This window comes from Bubalus kerabau, chromosome 4 (assembly GCF_029407905.1).
Source record: "Bubalus kerabau isolate K-KA32 ecotype Philippines breed swamp buffalo chromosome 4, PCC_UOA_SB_1v2, whole genome shotgun sequence".
Classification (NCBI taxonomy): domain Eukaryota; kingdom Metazoa; phylum Chordata; class Mammalia; order Artiodactyla; family Bovidae; genus Bubalus; species Bubalus kerabau.
In genome coordinates, this window is record NC_073627.1 from 71,944,991 (window position 1) to 71,970,948 (window position 25,958).

The following is a 25,958-nucleotide window of genomic DNA, read 5'->3' on the forward strand; positions in this document are numbered from 1 at the left end:
TATAAGGAAGAACCAAAGGAGATAGAGATATTAGGTCTAAAGATGAAGCTATTTAGGAAAGGAGAAAAGATGAAGACATTGAGACATCTGAAGAGGTTAAGACTTGTGACATCTGTGTCACAAAGAAAATAAACACTGTGTGTGGTTTGAGTGAAGACTTTAAACTGATGAAACTTAGAACTTCTTGCTCCCCAAAATGCATACTGCTAGGTTTTCAGTGATAGAGAGTAACAAGTATCAGAGTTTCAATCTAAGAATATATAAAAATAGTGACTTTCAAGGGGTCCCTTTTCACATAGTAATGGGAAAAGTAGAAAACTAAGGCATGAGCAAGGTGAGAAAATTGAATACAAATCTACTGACTTAATGTATTAGTACGTGTGTGTGTGTGTGTGTTAAGTTGCTAAGTCATATCCAATCCTTTGTGACCCCATGGATTGTAGCCCATCAGGCTCCTCTGTCCATGGAATTCTTCAGATAAAAATATTGGAATGGGTTGCCATAGGAGAAAAAAAATGGCAAAATTAATGGCAAAAAAGTAAGAGGACATAATTGGAGCTGCAAGTAGAGGAGAACGGGGCAAAGGATCGAAAATACAGGTGGGGTCTAAGACACTTTCTCAGCCTGGAGGACAGGATGGCTGTACTGGTTCAGAAACAGGTGTCTGGAGAAAGCATTAAAAGACAAAAACAGAGTGCACGTTGGTTTTCTTTTTAGGGAAGATAAGCCATCCAGAAGGAGTTGGACAAGAGCAAACTCTTAGCTCCTTGAGCAAAATGGTAAAGATTTCTATCAACAGTGGTGGAGGGTATAACAGGAAATCCATTAGGAATAAACAAAAGGAATGGTAAGCAGCAATGAAAACCCAAGAAAAGTTAAGGTGAATTCATCTTATCTCATGTTAAAGCTTTAAATAGAATACATGCTTTCAGTGATTCAAAGATAAAAAAATATATATATATCAAGAAAGTCTGTAAAGCATCCTCCATGGAGTACGTCACTAAAATTTATTATGCAAATGACAACACCAAGACTTAAACAATATAATTAGAGTGGTAAGTTGTTTAGAGAAAAGGTTTATTTAGGTGGCAAAAACAAATAAGTTAAGAAAACATATGCAAATAGCTAAAACCAATATTAAGAAGGAATTCAGATTGAAGAACGATGTGTTGAATGAAGCTCAGTCCTCTACACAATGCATCTCCCCATTTTCTTATTACTATAAGAATGGCTCTTTCATACAGCAATTTCTGTTTTAAGATACACATCCTTTGTTTTTCTTCTATTGTATTAAACTCATGTTTTTCTCTCCTATTTTTAAAAATCAAATCATTATTACCCATAGTATACTTCAAAGGCAAAAATCTACTATATATATGTTCAGAACCAAAAAATATATATTTGGGGACAAAGTGAATTCTAGGAAACGAGGCATGTAAAATACGGACTTCTGCTGTGAACCTAAAACTGCTTTAAATGATAAAGTCTTAATATTTTTTTTTTTAAGTGCTGAATACTAGTACTGAAAGTACTGGCAATTGGCCCAGACACTTGGCAGAAACCTTGTGTAACAGTTGGTATCAACAGAAAAAATTACTAATAAAACAAAACTGACATACTAGGGAGTATCTTTAATGTGTTTTCCTAAAGAACAATTTAGGAAAGAAATTTAATGAAAAAATTTGCTTTAACTAGTTTTGTTCAAACTTGCTATTGTATAAAATGTAAAAACCAGGTATTACAGCTACTACTTTTCAGGTAATAAATCTGTCCTCTGAGCATTACACAACAGAAAGCAAGCTGGACACTGCATTTAATTTCCTTTTTAAAAGGACATTTGAAAACTTTTAGAAAAACAATCCTTAAATTTTAACAATAAATATTTATAAAATGAAATACTCCAATCTAGATTTCTAATTTTTGTTTCAATATGGAACTGATCTATTAATAGTCAAGTGTACATTTTAACCACAGGGAAATGAGCAATTGAAATGTAACATTTTCATACTAAAAAGACATAAAAATAAGATATTATATTGTAAAAGCTTTAATTTTAAAATTTTAATTATTTTTTAAAAAAATTAGCACATCAGGGGAAGTCCTTCCCCCGGTCAGAGTATTCCCATTGTCTTACTTGAAAACAGCAGCAGCAGCGGCTATGACAGCTCTGAAACTATTTCTCCTTTTTCTGGTGCTATCATACTTGCTAATAAAAATATAAAATCTATTAATATTAGCCAGCCCAGAATTTCTCGTTCTTCCTATTTATTTAGAGAACATGGGCACTATAGTTAACGGAAAAAACACATCTAGAAATTCTTCTAGGGATATATACTCTGCAATTAAAATATCAACACTTTGTTTTTTGGCTGAAGTAAAATAAAGATTATATTACTTAAAGGGCAAGTTTTAAAACTAGGTATCCATGTTTTTATGCTGTCATTTCATTTCATTCTACCCACTAAGTTTAGCTATGCCACTCTCTGGTGTATAACACTGTCCTTCAGCATGTAACTTCAGAAATGTCACACTTTTACTCATGGCAATTTTATTCATGGTAATTTAATGATGGTTAATCTAATCAATAGATTGAAAAGACTAAAGGAAATGCTCTGACCAAATTTTTAAATTTCTCTAACTGGAATTGGTCAGAACCCTATATTCTGTCTGGAGGATGATGAAAAGTCATGAGTATGGAATATGGACTGAAGTCAGCTTACTCATGGACCTGTTTGAGTTGGCAAGGATTTCAGTCTCCAAAAACAATTTATGGAGGGTTTTTGGTACATCAAAGTACACAATGCTGAGGAACTACTAAGAACAGTCACACCTACACCCTAAATTATTTGTAGCTATTAGAAAATGTCAACAGGAAACTCCAAAAAAGCAGGGATAGTTCAAAGAAAATAAAAAGAAAAATGGAAAATCATCTCTAATGGAGTCCAGGAAAAATGGAGGCGAGGTGGAGGACAGATCTTTCTGTTTCTTTTTCATAGGAGAGAAAGCAATGCCATCAGAAAAAAATAACATGAACTTCGTTGTCTAAGGTTTCAAATAACACTACTGCTGCTGCTAAGTCGCTTCAGTTGTGTCCGACTCTGTGCGACCCCATGGACTGCAGCCTACCAGGCTTCTCCATCCATGGGATTCTCCAGGCAAGAACACTGGAGTGGCTTGCCATTTCCTTCTCCAATGCATCAAAGCGGAAAGTGAAAGTGAAGTCGCTCAGTCGTGTCTGACTCTTAGCGACCCCATGGACTGCAGCCTACCAGGCTCCTCCATCCATGGGATTTTCCGGGCAACAGTACTGGAGTGGGGTGCCATTGCCTTCTCCCTCAAATAACACTACAAAGTTCCTATTCATTTGTTCTAACAGCCTCAAACAGAAAGCCAGCTGTATCTGTGAGGTGTAAAAGTCACCAGGAGTCACATCCATCACTGGGACAGACCACTTCATGAAAATGACGTTACTTCCAAAGTGATAAATTACTCAGTTCACTTCAGTTCAGTTGCTCAGTCATGTCCAACTCTTTGTGACCCCATGGACTGCAGCATGCCAGGCCTCCCTGTCCATCACCAACTCCCGGAGTTTACTCAAACTGATGTCCATTGAATCGGTGATGCCATCCAACCATCTCATCCTCTGTCGTCCCCGTCTCCTCCTGCCTTTAATCTTTCCCAGCATCAGGGTCTTTTCAAATGAGTCAGTTCTTCACATCAGATGGCCAAAGTATTAGAGTTTCAGCTTCAACATCAGTCCTTCCAATGAATATTTAGGACTGATTTCCTTTAGGGTGGACTGGCTGCATGTCCTTGCAGTCCAAGGGACTCTCAAGAGTCTTCTCCAACACCACAGTTTAAAAGCATCAATTCTTTGGTGCTCAGCTTTCTTTATAGTCCAACTCTCACATCCATACATAACTACTGGAAAAACCATAGCCTTGACTAGCCGGGCTTTTGTTGGCAAAGGAATGTTTCTGCTTTTTAATATGCTGTCTAGGTTGGTCATAATTTTTCTTCCAAGGACTAAGTGTCTTTTAATTTCATGGCTTCAGTCACCATCTGCAGTGATTTTGGAGCCCAAAAAAATAAAGTCTGACACTGTTTCCACTGTTTCCCCATCTATTTCCCATGAAGTGATGGGACCAGATGTCATGATCTTAGTTTTTTGAATGTTGAGCTTTAAGCCAACTTTTTCACTCTCCTCTTTCACTTTCATCAAGAGGCTCTTTAGTTCTTCTTCACTTTCTGCCATAAGAGGAGACAAATTACTACTAAAAGTTAAATACAGCAATCATTATTGTAATTATATTGACAAAATTGCTGGTAGGCTATGTAAGCTTCTAGAAAAAGTACTATCTCTAATCTGTCTGTAACTTAGAAAAAGATAGCATTAATCAAAATATGGAGATAAATCTCTATTAGGTTAAGGTATGGTTACTAACACTTCAAACTAATGACAAAGTGACACATTTAAGCACTAATGTTATGTCTAGAATTCCTGCTTTATAAAAATCACACAGAAACATTTCACTCGCAATATGTGCATTTATAGAAATACACATACACACATACATATATAGCTAATTAAATGACAGACTTTGATAAATAAAACTTACAATTTTATATTATCTGGAATATACATTTATAAATATATTTTAACAGCTCTGAAGCAATTTTCAAATAAACAAGACTTTTTAAATGTTTTCCTGACTGAGAACAAATGAATACTTTTAAAAGGACATTGAAATAAAAAAAAAAAGATTTTTCAAAAACCCAAATCTTATTAATAGAGAAGCTGGGGTTTAAATGGTAGTTTTGCTGTCATCACATGTGCATACTTTTTCATGTAATTGAAGTCTCTGTTCATCCTACCACTATTTCAGCCCAAACATGTTTAAATTTGAGCATAATGTATGTACCTCAAGTTATTGCTTAAAATGTCTTTTAAAAGATTAAACTAAGCACTACCACGGAACCAAAAAGTTACGGTTAATAACATTAACTATTATTAAAATATGCAAAAACTGCTCATCAGATGTCAGAAAACAAAATTAAAGGCAAAGTTTATCACTATCTAAAGCTAGAAGATGCTGGTGTTTCTGATACATACTTGATGAAGGACCATTACTCAGGTGTCAAATATTTATCTACTACAATCCAAAAGTTCCAGGAGACAAAGAACCCCTAACCTAGAGCAGTACCTGCCACTGATACTATGGTGCGTGCAGTTGTGCTTCCAGTATAAAATAAAGCTACAGTTTGGTGAGCACTAAGCATTTAACACATACTATTTCATTAAATCTTCATGACACCACCATGATATACATACTATTATTATCCCCATTTTGGAGTTGGGGAAATTGAAGCACAGAAGGTGTAAATAATTTGCCCAAGGCCAAAGTCATATGCCTAGGAAGTGGAGAGATACTTAATAAATATCTGTTGAATGAATGCTCAACTCTTTCTGTATAAAGCTTCCAGATGACTTTCAAGAGAAGCTGTAAACTTGTAAGGATTATATAATTCAAACGGGGGCGGGGAGGGGGGGGGGAGACAATCGTAACATAAAAAAGAAAAAAAAAGTATCTAAAACCTATGAATTAGATAGGTGCACCATAAACACCTCAAATTATAAACTCATAAAAGTTGAAATCACTATTCCAAAAATAAAACGCGACATGTCATTCTAATGATATATTTAACTGCTAATAAGTGGTTCAGAAAGATCTTAAGACTTTTATTATATAGAAAAGGGAAAAATGTTACATAACCTTATGGATAAATGTACACCACAACTAGCTGGTTGAAAATGCATAGTGTTTCTTTAATACTTCCATATTTCAAAGCTGCAATTAAATTGATAGATGGTGTGCAACTGATGACATCCAATAATTGAGGAAATACTGTCTTTTCAATTTCTGATAAAGCAGTCATATTTGAGTGACATCTACTGTGACATGGGTAGCAACAATTTCAAATTCAGGAAAGACATTCAGAGGAGACAACTACTTCCGATGGTAAAGCTGAGAACTTAAATCTAGAAAGTGATGTCAAGTTTCAGTGAAACTGTGGTTACATCAGATAGAGAAGAACACTGGAGAGGTGTCAGGGTGGTCATATAGGGTATAATAAGGAAATAAAAGGCAAACAGAATTTTCTTGGAAATGTATTTAAAATATAAATACAATACTGCAAAGTTTCTAGGAACATTTATCTAAATTGGTAACAAAATTCATACAAAGAAAAAATCTCCCTCATTTTTAGCATTTCCTATTTTAAAATATGAAGTATTAGTGCTGTGGTGTCAAAAATATTATAATTAAAATATACTAATTTTATTCTTTCCTCTAGTTCTTAGTTCTCAGTACACTGTGCATTAATTTCAGTATGCTTTTACTCCAGTAGCAAATTAGTGTTTCCTATAACATACAGAGGAAAACAAAAGCAAAGCCCATCAGGTGGTTTGGGTGATGAATAAACAACTGTGGAATACTTTAGTCCTGAATCTTTTTCAATTAGATACAGACTAGAAAGGGTCCTGGAAAACTAATTTTCTCTGAAGCTTCTGAAAGGTTTATGCCAAGTCTATAAATATCCTTCTGCGGACTGATTCTAAACCACGTGAGGGAATGACTTGGAGACAGGAGAGGGTATGGGAGGATGGTCAAAGATACAGTATGGTCAGGGCAAAGTGTAAAATAAAGTTGATCTAGTAGACACCAGACAAAACCAACACATGATAGATCCGATTGAAACAGAAACATACATACATATGCACATACTGACATATACATCATGTTGCCCTTAAGAGAGTTTTAATGTTTAGTATGACTAAATGTTTAGTTATGTATGACTAATTTTAGTTTAGTATGACTTGACTAGCTGTACCAGGTAGAAGGTTATTAAGTTATCTAGACAGAGGTTAATTAATATTCTGTCTGAGAGGCAGAGTTTTTTTGTACTTTGACTCTAAGGATGATCAAGGTAAAGGGATTTTGCTAATGAGTGGGAGCATTTTAGGTCTTTTGAGTATATATATTTTATAGAGAAGGTATATTTGGTAAGGGATTCCTCTCATTGTCAACAAGCTCTTTTTGCTCTAAATAAATTCTCATCAGCAAACTGGAGATAAAATTAATTTGCTAATGAGAACCAGCAATGTCTATTTTTCTGAAAAACTTGGTTCAGAATTACATGTCAAACTCCTATGAGTTTGGGTGATAATGATTATGTAGCATTAGTATGTTTTAACTACAAAGAGCAGGAACCTCAATTCAAAAAATGTCCAGTGATTTATTGCCTTGTATAAGAAGTCCCAATTTACTAAGGCTCTAGGATTTTTAGGCTCACACACAGAACACAGACCCAATTCTTTCTTTCCAGTGTGTCTGTCTGGGTGTGTTAACAACCTACATGGCTGCAAGGAGGTCAGAGGTATTTCTATCACTACATCGCTACACACCCATGCCCAGAAGTACACATGTGCACATAGAGCACACAGTATTCTTTCTTCCAATCTCACAGATTGGCACTGGATTACATGGATGTCATGGAAGCCAAAGGGAATGAAAGCAACATGATTAGCTTGGGATAATCTATACTCAACTCCTGAGGAATGCAGCTGCGCTCTCGGCTGTTGAGGGTCTTTATCTAGTGAGGTATCTAAGTGATGGGATTTAAATGCTACCCATATAGGACTACAGGGATTTTTTAAAAAATAACTTTCACAGTAGAATATAGTGGAACTGGAAGGAACTCTAGACATCTCCTGAGTTCCGCTTATATTCTTTTGTTTTTCCACACTATGTAGCAGTAACTATTGCCTTCTGGTAATTAAGTATAGTCACTTCAACCACAGAATAATTACCTACGCTTGTACCTTTTCTTCCTCCCTTTAGGTCTATTTGTTCAGTGGCAGGAGGACCTAAAACAGTGAGAGAGTGGTCTCTGCAAGCAATTTGCATTGTTGTGCCTCTGGTGTCAATACTCTTGCCTTGACTATTAATGTCTCTACACCAGCAGAGCCCCAGGAACAAGGGAAGTAGAATCACACATTTTTCAAGTGGCTCACTAGTGAAAATAGTGCTGCAGACTCTTGGAAGCCTGCTCAAAGGCCGTTTTGCTCTTTCACTGCTTCTAGCATGTCAGCCACAGTTGCTAAGTCATATTAAGTCTAAGCCAATAGCATAACCCTTTCTCTTCTGTTCTCACTGGTCTAGAGGTGTTCATGTGATTCAGTTTGGGTCATAAGAAATGAGCAGAAGCATACTGAAGGCTCCAGAAAAGAATTTTTTCTCTTTAATCAGCATAAGGAATATGAGGAGTTTGCTGCTGATCTTTGTGCTGAGGGTACTTTCATATGAGAATGTGATGCCTTGAGTAGTGGTAGCCAGTCAACACATTGAGCTCCCACTGTTATCACTGAAACAACTTTGGGATACCCATTCTGGGTGTCTTCTGAAGCAAATAAATTTATCCAGCTTAAACCATTATTAGGTTCTTTGTTCTTTCAAGCCAAAAACACCTAGATGAACCATACAGGGAAAGGGGGTACTACAGGTACATCATAAAATGTGGTACTGAGTAGAGCAGGACAGTGAAGGAGAGTGAGGATCCAATCATTCCTAGACATATTTTAGTTTGTGACATTAGCTAAGAGCTTAAGCATTCTCTGTCTGTGCTATGAGGCACTGTTTAAAGTACACCCATCTGACTGTCAAACTGGCTCAGGTTCTACTATATGGCTTAAGTTTATTCCTGAGAGACTGACCTAACTTCAGTGGAAAGATAAAGTCAAACTTCAAGGCCTGCAGAGCTGGGATAAAACCCCAAAAAGCGGTACATTTGCCAAACTAAAAAGCATCTTTTGTGGCCTGTCAATCTTCCCTGGGAATACCCCCTGGTGCAGGAGATTTAATAGAGTTAGTGTAGAGAATGAGACACCAAGGATATGTTGATGAATGATCTATTCCAAGTTAGTGATACAAATACTTAATCAGTGTCTACAGGTTGTTATTTGAATACAATATTGCTATCAGGTTTGATGTCCCACCCTTATTTTCCACACTTAACATGTTTGACTACAATCAAAATATAGAACATGAATAAAGCTCTTGGTTGTCTAGACTCAACTCTGTTTTATTATTTTTTTTTTGTAATTAATACTATCAGACCAAAGGAAAGAGAACAAAAAAATTATAGATCCATAGACTTTAAATAGGAAAGGAGATTATAGGTTAAAATAAACATCATATAGCTGTCAGTGAATAACGGTATTTCCACCATTTAATCCAGGTTTATTTAATTCATTTAGAAACACATTCACACAGAGTAAGACTACAGATAATCTGCCCTAGCATACCTCAGAATGTGTTCTCCGGAATGTTACTTTATAGCCCTCCACCCCACCTCGCCAAAAAGAGACTATGACAAATAAACTCACTCACAACACTTTCTTCTTAGATATTCACAATGGGAATCAATGTATTATAAAGGCTTTGAAAAGTTATTCTTTAAATAAGCCAACTAACTGTAACTTATCATGATCAAATTTATTAGACTTGGGAAATCTTTTGACTATGTCCATTATCTTATGGAATAGTTATTCAAAAAAATACATTTGGGGAATGTGTACTTTCTGATGATATCAGAGTTTTCTACCTCCAGGAAAATAGTTACTGTTCATCATTGCTTCTATGGTATGAAGTCATGGCAGTGAACATTTTGGTGCTGAATATTGGAACAAAAAAGTAAGATTTTATGTATGAGACAATGTAAAAATTGAGTACAAACACCCAAGTCCTTTTCTATAATGGAGAACTCCTCCAAATTTCCTATTTGTATTTTAGCTGGTCCAACAACAAAAGAAAGATGATCCCTTGAAAATAATTTGCTTACACATTTACATCTAAATATATGGTTAGGTAAAATTTAAAATGTTTCTCATAATAGATTTTATCCCAGACCTGTCTAATAAAATACACATAATTGTACGCATGTAGCTCTTTCTACATGAACACAGGAAAAATGTGTTTATACACAGTGTTTAAAAAGACTTCTTTACCTGACCCCAGTGAGGATACTGGTGCTTCCCTGATGGCTCAGACGGTAAAGCATCTGCCTGCAACTGTTGGGCTGCCGTCTACGGGGTCGCACAGAGTCAGACACGACTGACGCGACTTAGCAGCAGAAGCAATGCAGGAGACCCGGGTTTGATCCCTGGGTCAGGAAGGTCCCCTGGAGAAGGAAATGGCAATCCACTCCAGTACTCTTGCCTGGAAAATTCCATGGACAGAGAAGCCTGGTGGGCTACAGTCCATGGGGTCGCAAAGAGTTGGACATGACTGAGCGACTTCACTTTAATGAGGATGTTATTTTAAAAATTTATAAACATATATAGAAACAAAAATAAGCCTATAAAGTTAAACCATGTTCACTACCAATTTCATCCTCTAAATTTACAAATAACTATGTCAAGAAAACATTTATTACTCAATGGAATAAGTTACTGGTTGATAAGTAAAATTACTTTATTATAATAATGCTGGGGAATAAAATCACACACATAACTTGTACATGCAGGGGAAATATGGCCTAATGTAAACAGATGGTTTTAGCACATTCCTTTACTAGAATGTGGTCACCTGCCACAAGGTACACAAGCTCATGCACAAGATCAAGACTTTACAAACAGCTGAGATCACAACATCATGCATATAACAGCAGCGTGCTAGACATCGTACCACAAACTCTGCAGAAGTTCTCCCCCACCCCATGAGCCACTGCCAGCAGCTGCTGTGGAGTTTGGTTACCCATATCCGTGACATGAACGATGTCCTTTGGAGAATCTTGCTCCCTGTGGCTGTAAGTATTCTTATTTTTATAATATTTTAATGATGCTTGCTATCAAAATGTTAAGTACAGAACTAGAAATTATGGAAAAGTAGATTTATTACAATATCGAACAATTATATACATCTTATCTCAGGTACTTAAAATAAACACCACTTACATTTAAACATAACATCAAACGTAATTAATTTACTTCTCAGGCTTAAATAAACCCAAATAACACATCTGATGACAGTGCTCCAGTGAGGGGGAAAAATAATCAACCTGCATAGGTACTTTCTGATTGCTAGCACTAAAAAATCATGGCCAGAGTCATTCTAAGACCTGGCTGAAATATGACTCATGTAGGTGAGTTCTGTATAAAAACATCTACTAGGATGATCTTTTGATTATATTTTGGTTGGTTAAGCAACCAAACTGACATTGATTATTTATCAGTCAATGAAAGCAAGTGTGGAATATTAATTAAAATACTTCTCATTTCCCTGCACCTACAAGTATACTTCAATGTCCTTCCATGCCTACTTATGTCCTAAGGGTACTCTGGTCAAGAGAGAATTCTATTTTGTTATTAGGCAACAGCTGCTTGCTGAGAGCCTGGGTGATGTTCAAAAAAGCACAGAAGCAGAATTCTGGAACCAAAGTCACTCTGAATGGTTTAGTTCCACGCTGCCTGATAACAGTATGTGCCCCTTTCAGAACAGTGAATTCAATACTTCTGGAATGCTCCAGGATATCTTTGAATCAGGCCAGGGAGTAAAAGAAAGAAAATACAGCCAACTCTCAATAACAATGGGAGGTAGGATGGATAAGTAAAAATCTGAAGATCTAAAAATCTTATTTTTAATTAGTAACTTGAATCCCCTCTTTAAGCAAACATTTGACTTTTATAGTTTATTATCAGATAAAGAGGACTTTAATCTTACCTCTTTTCTCTGCCCCCCCCCCCCACCCCAAATATTCTAGAGGAGGTACAAAAGAACTCTATAGTCTGATATATGTAGCTGCAAAGATGGAAACATACTTTGACATCTAATTTTTCCAATTCAGATATTTAAAACTACCCATATAATATTCTAGTATATAAGGGCCTATCTATATTTTCATTTTTGCATAAAAAGGATGCTTTATAATTTATTTTAAAAATGGTACTCTTTTAGCAAGGAATGACTACTTACCATAATCAATATGAGCAGTTATATCCAACTTTTCTGACTTTGCAAAGCTACAACTCAGTACTTACCGAGTTACACTTTCCTTAGAATGTAATATTTGCAACTGATACGAATTGGGGATGACAGTTTTGCTCAATATTGGCATAATTCATGACTGGAGCCAGTATGACTTGATAAATTAGACCTAATAAGACAGGCCTGTAATAGCTGCCTTTCCTGATTCCCACGTATCTAGAGTAAAACACCATACCCCTCTGCCTCAATTTTCTAGTAATCATCATTCAATTAACTCAAGATACTAATGCAAAATATTTCTTATTGTAACACTAGTCATATGACCTGTTTAAACTGGCAACATCAATATTATACTGGTTTTAAATGTATACTTTGAACTTTAACTTCTAATAAATCATTCTACTTTCATTAAAAGTATGTCTTCTATTCACTGAAAATAAAAGTGGTGAAAGAAGAGAACAAATATAACATATCTGTTCTTTATAACGTATTTGCTTTATAACATATATACTTTACTGTATTTGTGGGGCTAAGACTTAAATGATCCACCCAAAAGTCATAGTTCTGAGTGTTACATAATTTCTATTAGATTTATAAGAATAAGAAACATTTCTAAAAATCTGAACCTTTCCAGAATATATTGAAATAAGAGTAGGGGAGAAGGGGAGCCAGTGACAGAACTATCTTCACATTTTGATCACTCATATGTTAAGAAAGGATTAAATAATTAATTCATTTCAAGCAGTGCTTTTTGATTCTCCCACTCTCCCTCTTCTTTATTTGTGTTTGCTTATTGTCTTAAGAAAAAAAAGAATCAGATAACTAATGCAAAATTATGCAATTTTATAACAATCTATAAGTTGTTTCTATGTTATCATGGGATTAAGATTTTTAAAGGCATATTTAAAGACATTTTGATGTGTCACGAACTAGAAAAATATCCTTTGTATCCTCTGATAATCACAACTAAGTGGAAGTGAGGAAATGAAGAAAATGTTGCAGATAAAGTCTGATGAATATATTTTGTGCTCTCAACTGATAATGTAGTGGTATCTCAACCAAATGTAGGTGATGGCTGCATGTGCGTCATGGAAGCTGCCATACAAAGTGAACAGAGAGTAAGATTAGTACTTGACATAGTAAGGAAGAAAGAAATGACTAAGTCATACAGCAATAACTCCAAATACTGGGCTTCACAGTGATTCAAAAGTCATGTTGAGAGACTTATAATTTTACTTGCAAATTTATTATGTTGGAGCAATTAAGTTCAACAGTTACAAATGTTCAAATTCTTCACTTACCTCATCTGGGTTGGCATTAAAGGTGAGACTGCCTTCATCCAGCTGCATGTACAATTTTCTGAAAGAAAATCCTAGAGGTGGGTTCTTGTTGTAAATGGAACAGTGACCCCAAGTGGATTTACACAGCCTGTAAGTATGATAAAAATCAGATGAGAAAACATGACCAGATTGAATCTTCTAAGTTAAAGATGTATATACATGATAAAATAGTGATATGAAATGATATAAAATTGGATTTTACAGCTCTGAAGTATAAACTGCTTAATTTTATGCTTGCTTTATTTATTTACTAGAGTAAAACAGACAAACGCCTTCAATTTAGCAATTCTGACAACACTTAATAAATGTGAATTACAAAGATTAGTAATATTCGAGTCCCACTGAAGTTAAACATAAATGATGAGAATAATAACAGCTAACATTTACCAAGTGCTTAACAGATGCCAGGCACTATTTAAAGCATTTTAATAGTATTAATTTGCTTAATCTTTACAACCATCCTATGATTTGGCACTACAGATAAAGAAACACAGACACCATAAAAAAGCTGCCCATGGTCACACAGCTAATTTGTGTAGAGGCAGGATCTGAATCAAAGGAACTTACTCTCGAGCTTGCAGTACTAACCAAGAGTCTAAACAGAATTAAACAACTATGTGCTCCATTGTGAAATATAATTGAGTGGGGGATGGGGGAACTGCTGGGCAGAGGGAGAAACTGTAATGCTGTAACTTTAATACTTAAATGAAAAGTTGCAACATTAAGATTAGTATATGTTAGGATATTGCTTTAAAACACTGGTTCTTTACTATCAGAGCTAAACATGACTTTACAAAATCTTAATACTTAAAATACCTCAAAACACACTGTTTCTATTAATACACATTGGGACACTTGTTTCCAATTTTGTTCAGGGGCATTAGCTACTGGTTATTATTTGAAAGCTAACCTTTCATCCTGTTACAATTCCTAGAAATTCTGGATGGATACCATAGTTTCACTTTCTGATATTATTGATTTTTGACTCAAACTTCCAAATTTCCTTCTTTTCTCTGTCTTTTACACACACACGCACAGCAGAGAGAGAGAGAGAGCTTGCAGGAAAACAAGAAAGTTACTGTCTCAGCCTGTAACATCAAAATTTCTGAGGAAAGTGGGCAGAATATTCACTTTTACATGGGAATATCTTCTTCATAGTTAATTTATATCATTGCATTTTTTTCCCCAGCCAAATGAGATGATTCTGTAACAGGGAGTTTAGTAACTTGTTTAGAAAATTATCGTTATTTTAGCAGCCTCTTTACTCTAGTCCCATAGCTTTTGACTTTTATTACTAAGCTATGTAAAAGCAACAGAACCTCCCCTAAATTAAAATACAAAAACTAATCCAGCCTTTAATTTATCAAGGAAAAAAAAATCCAAGAGTCAGAGATATAGGCATAAAGGAAGCATTTCTCTTAGAAATGAACAATCCAGATTTAAATCCCGTTCTGATAAGCATAGAAATAAACTTTTTTTTACAAAGTTTAAATATAGGACCATAAATTAAATTTGATGGGAATATTAAAATGGAAAAAAGCAGCACTCCACCCTCCAAAAAAAAAAAAGCATTTAGGCAAGGTTATACTTAGTGATATCTGGGTCAAATATGGTAAGTTGAACTTACCCTTGCCAGAGAAGTTCATCATTGGCCAGGTCCTGCCAAACACAGGAAGCTAAGCAGAGGTCAGTCGCATTCAGGTAGGACAAGATGGTAAAGCTTAGTTCGGGGGGCAGCATTTCCAAATTAATGAATCCTTCCTGTTCTTTAGACTTTCTTGTCTTCAGAAGATGATATATGTCGATGCCCCCCTGGACGTGTTTGCGATGACTGGTGTGAGACATGGTGTTGGCAGCCACCCTCCTGCTCTGCTCTCTGCTGAGGTAGCCTTGCTCACCGTAGCCTTCCTGCTGTAGCTGCTGGTTTCTGGCCACTCTCCACAGCCCCTGACCCATCTGCAAGCCTGGGAGAAAAGCCAGAATAGAGTAAGGCTCCATTAAGCAAGTAATCCGCCTTTCCCTGCAGTACTACAGGTCTACATGAAGCATTCGTTTATCAGAATTAACATGTTTTAACATTAAAAACATATTAAATAGAATAGCAAATTACAAAGAACAGTCAGAACATTGTAAGTATGAAACTTGGACTTGGAGAACTATTTGGTTTGATTATCACCTTTATCTCGGTTTGCTAACTGCTTTTAAAATCCACAGGTGACATAATCATTTTTCACAAGGTAAGATTTAAAAGTTACTGACGTCCTAAAGACTCTTACAAAATTATAATTATGTGGACTTATGGGCCAGTATTAAATACAACTCTGATCAGAGCACAGGACTTCATTTAAAAGGTCCCTACACACTGCTTTTTATCACAACCCAGGCTAAGCTAAGCTAGCCCCTTTTAACCAAATTCCCAGATGCATAACAGCTGTGAAACAGGCTTTTCGTTTAATTCTTGCCAGTCTGCTCTTAAGTTGTAGGCTGTAATAAAATGTAACATAGGCCCTGAAGTCTAATTCAGAAACCTTATAAATTAGACACCTAGAACTCCACGATAAAGAGCTCAGTGATGACTATTTGGTTCTGTTGCTGCTTTAAATACAAATCTTGAAATCAATTTTCCAGTTCTTCTCCATATGGTCCTATGGACTCCTCAGAGGTCCCTGGGAAAAGGCAGGAGAAAGGGAGGGGGTGGTCCAGTCTCTCTTGCCTCCACTCCACCTCCCACCAGAGCAGCTCTACATTTATCTGTTACAAATACCAGACTTCCTTATATGCAAATATTTAGAAGGCTACTGGTCTAGCCTTTCCATTTCATTTGGTTTTGCAAATAAGTAATTTTTCCACGGCAAATAAATTCATTGAGAAAAATGAAACCAGGAAGTGTTTTTAACTAACATAAATTATTTCCAAGATCTCTTTTACAAATAAAATATTCCTGTTTTAAAAACCCAATTTTTCTACTAATATGTATGAGTTTTAAACATTTGGAGGAAGAAACCGGTTTTTGTTCAAAATCATTAAATTTCAATGCATGACCTAACCTTAAAATATGGCTTTGTTTTAATTGGCTGTTTACAATAAATGGTAATCAAAATATAAAAAAGCAACCCCTTCCCCAGACTACTGGTGACCAGAAATTCTGAAAATTATCAGGAATAATTTTTGAAAATTGAAATATTTCAAATAAATTTGAAAACTGAATGGAATTTGAAAGAATATCAAAGGCTATTTTTTCAATATTTAAAAAAGCATGTATATTTACTGAATTGTTGGGTTATTTTTTGGATAATGACTACTTGTTGATTAAAACAGGAAAAACAGTCCAGGATAATTTTTCACTCTTCGTCCTTGGAAATCCAAAAGCTTAAGCTATAAAGAGATTGGGTGGGGTGGGGTGGGGGGGGGAAGAGGGAGGTATAGAGAGAAGGAACATATTAATAATTTTTAAATGTAGGAAAATTTGTTTTTTCAAATAAACCACAAAAGGTAGTAACTTTTCCTCTTTATAACACATATTACCATTATGGTAGCAGTTCCTAAAGTAGTACTTAAGCTATAATAATTAAATTCTTATTTTCTATTAGAATGATTGAGATACCAAACTGATAACACCAAATATTGGAAAGATGTGGAAACTCAAAACAATACAGTCACTTTGGAAGACAGTTTGACAGTTTCTTAAAAAAATAAACATGCTTTTACTATATGCTTCAGCATTTCTGCTCCTTGGTATCTACCCAAATAAGTGGAGAACTCATGTCCATACAAAAACCTGCACGTGGACCTGTAGCTTTAGTCATAATTACCGAAACTTGTAAGCAACCAAATTGTCCTTGAGTAGGTGAATGGATAAATTTACTGTGATATATCCAGACAAAGGAATGTTTAGTGCTAGAAAGAAATGAGGTATGAAAAGACACAGAAGAAACTTAAATATATATTACTAAGTAAGAGCAGCTGATCTGAAAAGGCTACATCGTGTGTGTGATTTCAATTATAAGACATTCTGAAGAAGCAAAACCACAGGCAATAAATTAACCATGAAAAAAGTACAGAATATCAACAAAAAATTTGAAAGGAACTTTAAGTTTCCTTAAGGTTTAAATATGCTATCATATTACAACATAAGTACAGCTTAATTTTGACATAAGACTCATAAACATTTAAAAAATTTTATCATAGCCATTTCTCTGCTGATCTTAGCAAGAACATATCTAGAAATTGAACTGATTGCTAAGCTCATCACAGTATATCTGTTGTCATTTTAGATAATTATATTTATTCTTCTCTTTTGCACTTGTACTACCAAAGGTAAATAATCAAATATGATGACTATGATGTCTGAAGTCTCGAGATTTAAGGCATCTAATGTCAATTTGTATGTACTTCCCTACCTCTTTATGGTGGCATATGGTTAGGCAGCTGTTATTCTTCTCAGGGATGTTGCTAGGAAACACAGAATCAGGGTGATTTCCCTAGGCTCTGGACTTAAATGGGATCATTTAAATAGAGCACTGGATAAAGGGACTCAGAAAGCATCCAGCAGGTAGAAAAGAGGTAAAGCCAGCAGATGGTTCTTAGGATTAAAAAAAAAAAAAAGTTAATGGGGAGGGTGGAGGTTTGAGGCACATATACACATGATTCAGACAAAGAAAACTGCATTTTCTATCCTTCTACTGCTAAATAATATTGCAAATTACCGTTGTGGGATGTCTTTTTCCCTTTAAAGCAGTTCTGGATTCTGGAGAAGAACGCAGCATGATAAATCACTTGAGAAAGATCAATATCATAAATTTCTCCTTTGGAGAAAGGAAAGGGTGTCCACAGTGTTCCATCCTACTCACAGTCTTCCTTAGGGTAACAGGTGTGTGGCATGTGGATGGAACTGTCAGAAAAGTGATTAAACTAAAAAAGACATGAGATCCATTGCAGAAGTTGTGAAGCAAGTCACAGAGGGAGCATGGTATTGACATGCTCTGACACTGAACAGACACTTGAGTTCAAGTCCTGACTCCACTGGTCAGCACTTACAGGACTCTGGGGAATTTACTTCCCCTATGGCTCAGACGGTAAAGAGCCTGCCCACAATGCAGGAGACTTGGGTTTGATCCCTGGGCTGGGAAGATCCCCTGGAGAAGGAAATGGTAACCCACTCCACTTCAATCCACTCCGGAAGAAAATTCCATGGGGTCGCAAAGAGTCGGACATGACTGAGCGACTAACACACACATGCAGTCTAAGCTCTGGTTTTGTCATATTTAAGGTGATAATGTACATATAATATAATAGTAATACACACAGTTCAAGGGGCTGGTGTATTAAATATTACATACAGAGTTCACTTCACAGATAATTATAAAATGTTAGCTCATTTGTTTTGACAAAACCATATTTTTACAGAGCGAAAATGATGAGCCCTTTGGTAATACATAGCTCTCTATATAATAAACAATAATAAATAGCTCCCTGATAGCTCAGTTGGTAAAGAATCTGCATGCAGTGCAGGAGACCCTGGTTCAATTCCTGGGTCAGGAAGATCTGCTGGAGAAGGGACAGGCTACACTCCAGTATTCTTGGACTTCCCTTGTGGCTCAGCTGGTAAAGAATCCGCCTACAACGTGGGAGACCTGATACCTGGGTTCAATCCCTCGGTTGGGAAGATCCCCTGGAGAAGTGGCTACCCACTCCAGTATTTTGGCCTGGAGAATTCCATGGACTGCATAGTCCATGGGATCGCAAAGAGTCTGACACTACTGAACGACTTTCACTTTAGCAATAAAACTTATAGAATGATACTCCAATTATCACATAAAGAAGAATCCATGAGTGAGTCTGCACTGATGATCAATAAACACATAAAGAAAAAAGGAAAGCTCTTCCTTATAGTAAAATTCTGAATAATAAGGAGTTAGAAAAATTATCATTTTACTATAATCATAGAAAAAATAATTCAGGCAAGAATTATCAATGAGTGCTGAATCTGGAGTTTGATAAAGAATGGAAAGTTTACAGAGTCTCAAAGTATCTGCCCCTATAAATTACTCATTAATTACAAAAAGAAATTAAGAAATCAGATAGTATTTAACCAAGTGTTCAAACTTAACTTTTATCAATAAGAGACAAACGGACATATTGCCTCTGAACATATGTGCCTCTGGACCCTGAGAAGGACATAACAATTATACAGTATTTTGGCCAAAAATGTATAACCTTTATCTAATCATAAGGAATATCAGAGAAACCCGAGTCTACAATCTATTTTTTTTTCCTTCAAAATTGCCAATGCCATAAAGCTAAAGAAAGGATTAATTCCAGACTAAAGGAGACTGAAAAACATGACATCTAAATTCAATGTGTGGACTGGATCATATATGGAAAAAAGAAGTGCTACATAGGACATTATTGGAATAACTAAAAAACTAGATATACAGCCTAAGATTGGGTAAAAATACTTACATCAATGTTAACTTTAATGAATTTGATAACTGTGTAGTGGCTTTGCCAGAATATTGGGTTGGCCAAAAAGTTCGTAATGTTAGATGTTAAAGAAAAACCCAAATGAACTTTTTAATATATTCTTATTCTTAGGAAAAATACTGAATTGTTAAGGCATAACATATACAACCTAGTCTCAAATGGTTCAGAAAAACAGTAATGTCAATCTCCACACAGAGAGAATGTTAAAGCATGTTGCAAAATGTTTAAAATTTATGAATCTGGGTAAAAGGTGAAAAGTGTTAGTCTGGCAGTCCTGTCTGACTCTTTGTGACCACATGGTCTATAGCCTGCCATGCTCCTCTGTTCATGGAATTCTCCTGGCAAGAATACTGGAGTTGGTTGCCATTCCTTCCCCAGGTGACCTTTCTGACCCAGGGATCGAACTCAGGTCTCCTGCATTGCAGGCAGGTTCTTTATTGTCTGAGCTACCAGGATAAAAGGTATGCACCGATTATTTTTATTAATCTCACAACCTTTCTGTAAACAGTAATCTTCTGATTGAGGAATCCAAGCATGTGAAATTGGAAAATAACCGAGTTTGATATGCACTAAGTTTAAGCCTCTTGAGAAACCTATACGCAGGTCAGGAAGCAACAGTTAGAACTGGACATGGAACAACAGACTGGTTCCAAATAGGAAAAGGGGTATGTCAAGGCTGTATATTGTCACCCTGCTTATTTAACTTATATGCAGAGTACATCATGAGAAACGCTGGGCTGGAAGAAGCACAAGCTGGAATCAAGATTGCCAGAAGAAATATCAATAACCTCAGGTATGCAGATGACACCACCCTTATGGCAGAAAGTGAAGAGGAACTAAAAAGCCTCTTGATGAAAGTGAAAGAGGAGAGTGAAAAAGTTGGTTTAAAGCTCAACATTCAGAAAATGAAGATCATGGCATCTGGTCCCATCACTTCATGGCAAATAGATGGGAAAACAGTGGAAACAGTGTCAGACTTTATTTTGGGGGGCTCCAAAATCACTGCAGATGGTGACTGCAGCCATGAAATTAAAAGACGCTTACTCCTTGGAAGGAAAGTTATGACCGACCTAGATAGTATATTGAAAAGCAGAGACATTACTTTGCCAACAAAGGTTCGTCTAGTCAAGGCTATGGTTTTTTCAGTGGTCATGTATGGATGTGAGAGTTGGACTGTGAAGAAAGCTGAGCACTGAAGAATTGACGCTTTTTGAACTGTGGTGTTGGAGTAGACTCGTGAGAGTCCCTTGGGCTGCAAGGAGATCCAACCAGTCCATCCTAAAGGAGATCAGTCCTGGGTGTTCATTGGAAGGACTGATGCTAAAGCTGAAACTCCAGTACTTTGGCCACCTCATGCAGAGTTGACTCATTGGAAAAGACCCTGATGCTGGGAAGGATTGGGAGCAGGAGGAGAAGGGGACGACAGAGGATGAGATGGCTGGATGGCATCACCGACTCGATGGACATGAGTTTGAGTGAACTCCGGGAGTTGGTGATGGACAGGCAGGCCTGGCGTGCTGTGATTCATAAGGTCTCAAAGAGTTGGACACGACTGAGAGACTGAACTGAACTGAAGTTTAAGAAGTACTGTTCTTTGAGCTTAGTGTCATACAGACTGAAAACCATCACTAAGGAGATAAAAGTTCAGCATCACGGTTTAAGAGTAGTAAGTGACCCTTGTCAAGGCAAAGAGTAAAACAGTAAGAATTATTTTTGCCATTTGTGATAAAAATTTTTATTTAAAGGGAGAAGAAATGTTTCTTAAAGAAAGTAGAAGGGAAAACCCTTTAATTTTGTGTGTGCAGATTTAAGGCTTGGGATTACTGGCTGTGTTCCCTCCTTTTGTGTATAATATTATGTACACAATATTTTAAATATATTTAATAACAAATATTAAACAATAATATTGTTTTTGTACTATAAACCACAATTTATTTAATACTTACTCTGTGCCGAACACTGTGGAAGCTTTAATTGCATTATGCCATTTTTGTCCTCAAAACAACCTTAACAGGTAGATAATTAGATATTATTCTACCTATTTTATAGCTGAGGAAATAGTGACTCAGAGAGGTTAAGCAACTTTGACCAAAATCTCAGAGCTGACAAGTGGAAAACTAAAGATTCAAACTCAGGTCTGAGTCCAAAGCTTTTATTCCTAACCGCTGAGCCCTATGTGCAGAACTGGCGAAGACAATTTACCGTCTGTTTCTTCATCTCTAACTCTCATCTCTTTTACCTCTGCAGCTGCTTATTACCTCCATCGTTGCTTCCAGCTGCAGTTTCTCTTTCCAGCTACTGTTCTTGTGGAAAGCACATAGGCTTTGATGTGAAAAAAGATCTACTTCAAACTCCTACACAGAATCTGATTAGACTATAGTCTGTGGTCCTTATTTTCCTCATCAGGAAAACAGTGAATAACTCTTACTCCAAAGAACTTAGAGGGGTTAAGAGAACCTAACACATAGGTAATTTACCATCACAGGTAGTTTTGTAGTCACCATTCAACCCCCTTTAAAAGATAACTCTTATTTTGGTTCTTCCATTTCAGAGTATACCTGATTATTCTAGACATAATGATCTGAACAGTTACAATCCTGGTTCTAAATTTCATGAACTTAGGATCTGTGAATTTGGAGATGTCATTTACTTTTGCTAGGAGAAAGAAAAATAACATCTAGTAAATATATAAAGTTAGAAGAAACTAACTTTGCTTAGATTGACACAGTTTGGCAAATAAAGTCAAGTATACATTCATCAGTCAGTGATAACAGAGACACCACTTTGGCAGTTCAGTATCAGTGCTATCATCATCTTTAATCACTACAGATTATTTCTAGAAATGGAAACTTTATGACTTCATGGGAAGCTTCAATATATCAAAAGTCCTTTTTGCAGTATCACAAACTAAATTAATTAACAGGAAATTTCTACTATAGATCTTTATGACATTTTCACATCCCTAGGAACCTGAATTATAAAGAGCTTTATGTATAAAATGCTCATTTCTTAGATCACTGAAATCAATTTACAACTGTTGAGATCTGTATTTTTAAGCATATTTCTTGATTATAAAATATGAATTACTCAAACATATGTACCTTAAGACAACAATAATTTTGGAACTCACCTATCATATTGTGCTTTATTACTGTAAGAAATACAAATTAAAAAATATATATAGGTAGTCCTTGTACAGGACCATGCTAACTACTGAATAACAGTTCTATGGGACTTTGCACAGCAAGACCATGGTTCTAAAAAGCACACATTTCAGTTTACATGGTACCATGTAGAGTAAGAACTGCCTGTAAGTACTAAGATGGGGGAATGATTCAACCCAATAGACTACAAGGAAAAATCCAGTACCAAACACAGTGCCTCAGACCTACAAAGCACTCAGCAGTATTTGTTGACTGAATGAATCTTTAAATTGTAAACAACAAGCAAAACTGAATTGGATCAACCTTATCCAAATTTCACATCTTTCAAAAAATCATCAGACTAGATCACAGACTTAAATGCAAAACATAAAAGAATACAACTTTTAGAAAAACACAGAGAAGGAGATCTTAGGGGTCTACATCTAGGCAAAGAGTTCATCAAAAGTACAAACTATAAAAGTAAAAGTTGGTAAAGTCAACCTCATCGATATTAAAAACATTTGCTCTTTGAAAAGTCGATATGAAGAAAACAAAAACACAAGCTACAGATGGAGAGAAAATATCTCAAACGCAACAGCAAAAAAAAAAAAAAAAAAAATCAAACAATTCAATTAAAAAAGCACATAAGACATGAACAGATACTTTGCCAAAGAGGATATACAAATTGTACATAATTACATGATAGACATTCAGCATCACTATCCAGAAGGGAAGTGGCTGTAGTTTTAAATGGCAGCACCAGGGATCCCAGTGGTGTTTGAACTGTTCAGTATCTTGACTGTGGTACTGAATATGTGAATCTGCTCAGAATCTCATACATGCACATACACATGTGAGCAAAAATAAACTGCAGAATTCTGAATAAGATAGGTGAGATATGTTAATTTCAATATCCTGGTTATGACAGTATATTATGATTTTGTAATATGTCACACTACCCAGGGAAACTAAGCAAAGTGTACAAGAGATCTCTTGCTATATTTCTCACAACTGCATGTGTATCTACAATTAACTAAAAAAGGTGGGAGGCAGAGTACTGTACACTTAAAACAAATGAATTTTATAATATACAAATGATGCCACAATAAAGTTCTTTAAATAACTAGACACTCTAATAAACACTCTAAAGACGGTAACCAAGGACACAGCAAGTCTAGTGACATTTGACAAATAGTAACTATTTTAGATTTAAGGAAATCCAACTAATTATTAAAAATCTATGACCTCTGAATCACCTCTGACTTTGTGGAACACACTATACAGATCAAAAGAAGAGAGAATCAAGGAATACAAATCTTTAAGCATACAAATTATATTAATGTGTAGACTATTTACTTAGGATGCATCAATAATCGAGTGGAGGTATAAATACAAAAGAATTGATGTGTGCCTATTCCTGGGTCTAATAAAGAAACAGCATAAATGCAAACTACATTAAAAGTGGTTTACTCATTAAAAATCAAAGTACAGCAAATAATGTGATTTAATTTTGATTGCTGGAGATAATTTTATAATATTAATAATGTTAAAAGTTACAATAATTTTATAATATTTCAAATTTGTGAGAATAATGATCTAATTTCTTTAAAATATTTTAAAAATATTTTTAAAAACCATCAGTTGTTTAATCTCCTAACTACTATCCTTATTTCTATTAAAATAACAGTGACAATAACAATAGTACTTTTTTTTTACACATTGACCAAATAATTTAGAAGAGCTCTTTCTTTTTTTAATCTAATTATTTAGGCCTTCTGGTTTTTAAAATTAATGTCTAGTTTTATTATGCTGAGACTAGAGAATGTGGCCTATATGAGGTCTGCATGAGAGAACTGTGTAGGTTTTCTTGACACAGCTATTTTGGAGAGTGAATTTAAAGTTGGAGTTCCAATTACACAATATGCTGTGTGACCTCAGACATTTCAAACAAGGTTTCTGATCTTTGGTTTCCTATAAAATGGAGGAAATCACTCCTATCTATATTACAGGATTCTATCAGTGTTAACTGAGATAATATATTGAATATATAAAGGCATCTTTTAATTGTCAAGCAGTGTGTATATCCTGACTCATTCCCTTTTCTCTAATGCAAAAATCTGAGAAACTTTTCTGACATATTTTAGATATAATTTTCATTTTTTTAAAAAAAGAGATACAGTGGCAGTCTAAACGTAACTGTTGTAACAGCACAAAGGCACTTCCACTTAGAAGGCAGCATAGATTATATTAATTACCAAAAGCTCTATCAAGTTAATTATTAACATTTCTGAGAACAATACTTTTCTGTTATTGTAATATCTTGTTCTCTTTTCAAAACAGTAGAACTTTTCCACAAAATAATGCTAAAGATTGCTTTATTAATACCTACTGGTACATCTAATATAAAATTATCTGTAAAGTATATTAATCATCTTTAATCAAAACATCCCTATGTAACAAGTTAAACATCAAATAAAGTATTATTCTAAAGGAACACACTGCTCTACTGCTTTCAGTAATTCTATGGCACTAAGGATTCAAACAGCACATGCTGTGGAAACAATATATGTGATATGAATGGTTCATACACCATTTAGATGGATGGATGAGATGCAGGGGAAGATGGGAAGAACACAAAGGAGTCTGGAGGTTCAAAAAAGCATTCTGCTTTGAACACTTTCATTTGAAGCAAAGGAGATTCTATAAAGTGTCTTCCTGAGTAAGCAGTGTTAAATCACCAGTTTGTGTTGAGTGACATGAATGAGCTACTTTAAATACTCATTATAAATCATTACTTTTCAATATTTCTTAAATGTCTAAATAGTTGGATTTACAAATAAGAAATTTCCTATCTCAGATAAAGATCTAAAACTCTGTGTACCAAATGAGGAAATTCACTCCTTTATATTGCCTTAGAAATTTTCAATTTTTTTTTTCCAACTAGGAAG

At 35.4% G+C, this 25,958-nt stretch overlaps 1 protein-coding gene across 5 annotated transcripts in view; it reads right to left on the bottom strand.

The window, feature by feature from the left end:
• Window positions 1-25,958, bottom strand: part of FBXO8 (F-box protein 8) — a 55,723-nt gene that overhangs the window by 25,071 nt on the left and 4,694 nt on the right. Inside the window, exons 1-3 of one of the 5 annotated variants that reach the window (XM_055577683.1) lie at window positions 15,561-15,786; window positions 15,012-15,348; window positions 13,346-13,472 (exon numbers count right to left, since the gene is read on the bottom strand). In XM_055577683.1, coding sequence (XP_055433658.1) covers window positions 13,346-13,472; window positions 15,012-15,340 — 456 coding nt within the window. In that variant the 5' untranslated portion in view covers window positions 15,341-15,348; window positions 15,561-15,786. Of the gene's footprint in view, window positions 1-13,345; window positions 13,473-15,011; window positions 15,349-15,560; window positions 15,787-15,928; window positions 16,060-25,958 lie in introns of those variants that run through there. The other 4 variants (XM_055577681.1, XM_055577679.1, XM_055577682.1 and 1 more) reach the window with 4 other exon arrangements.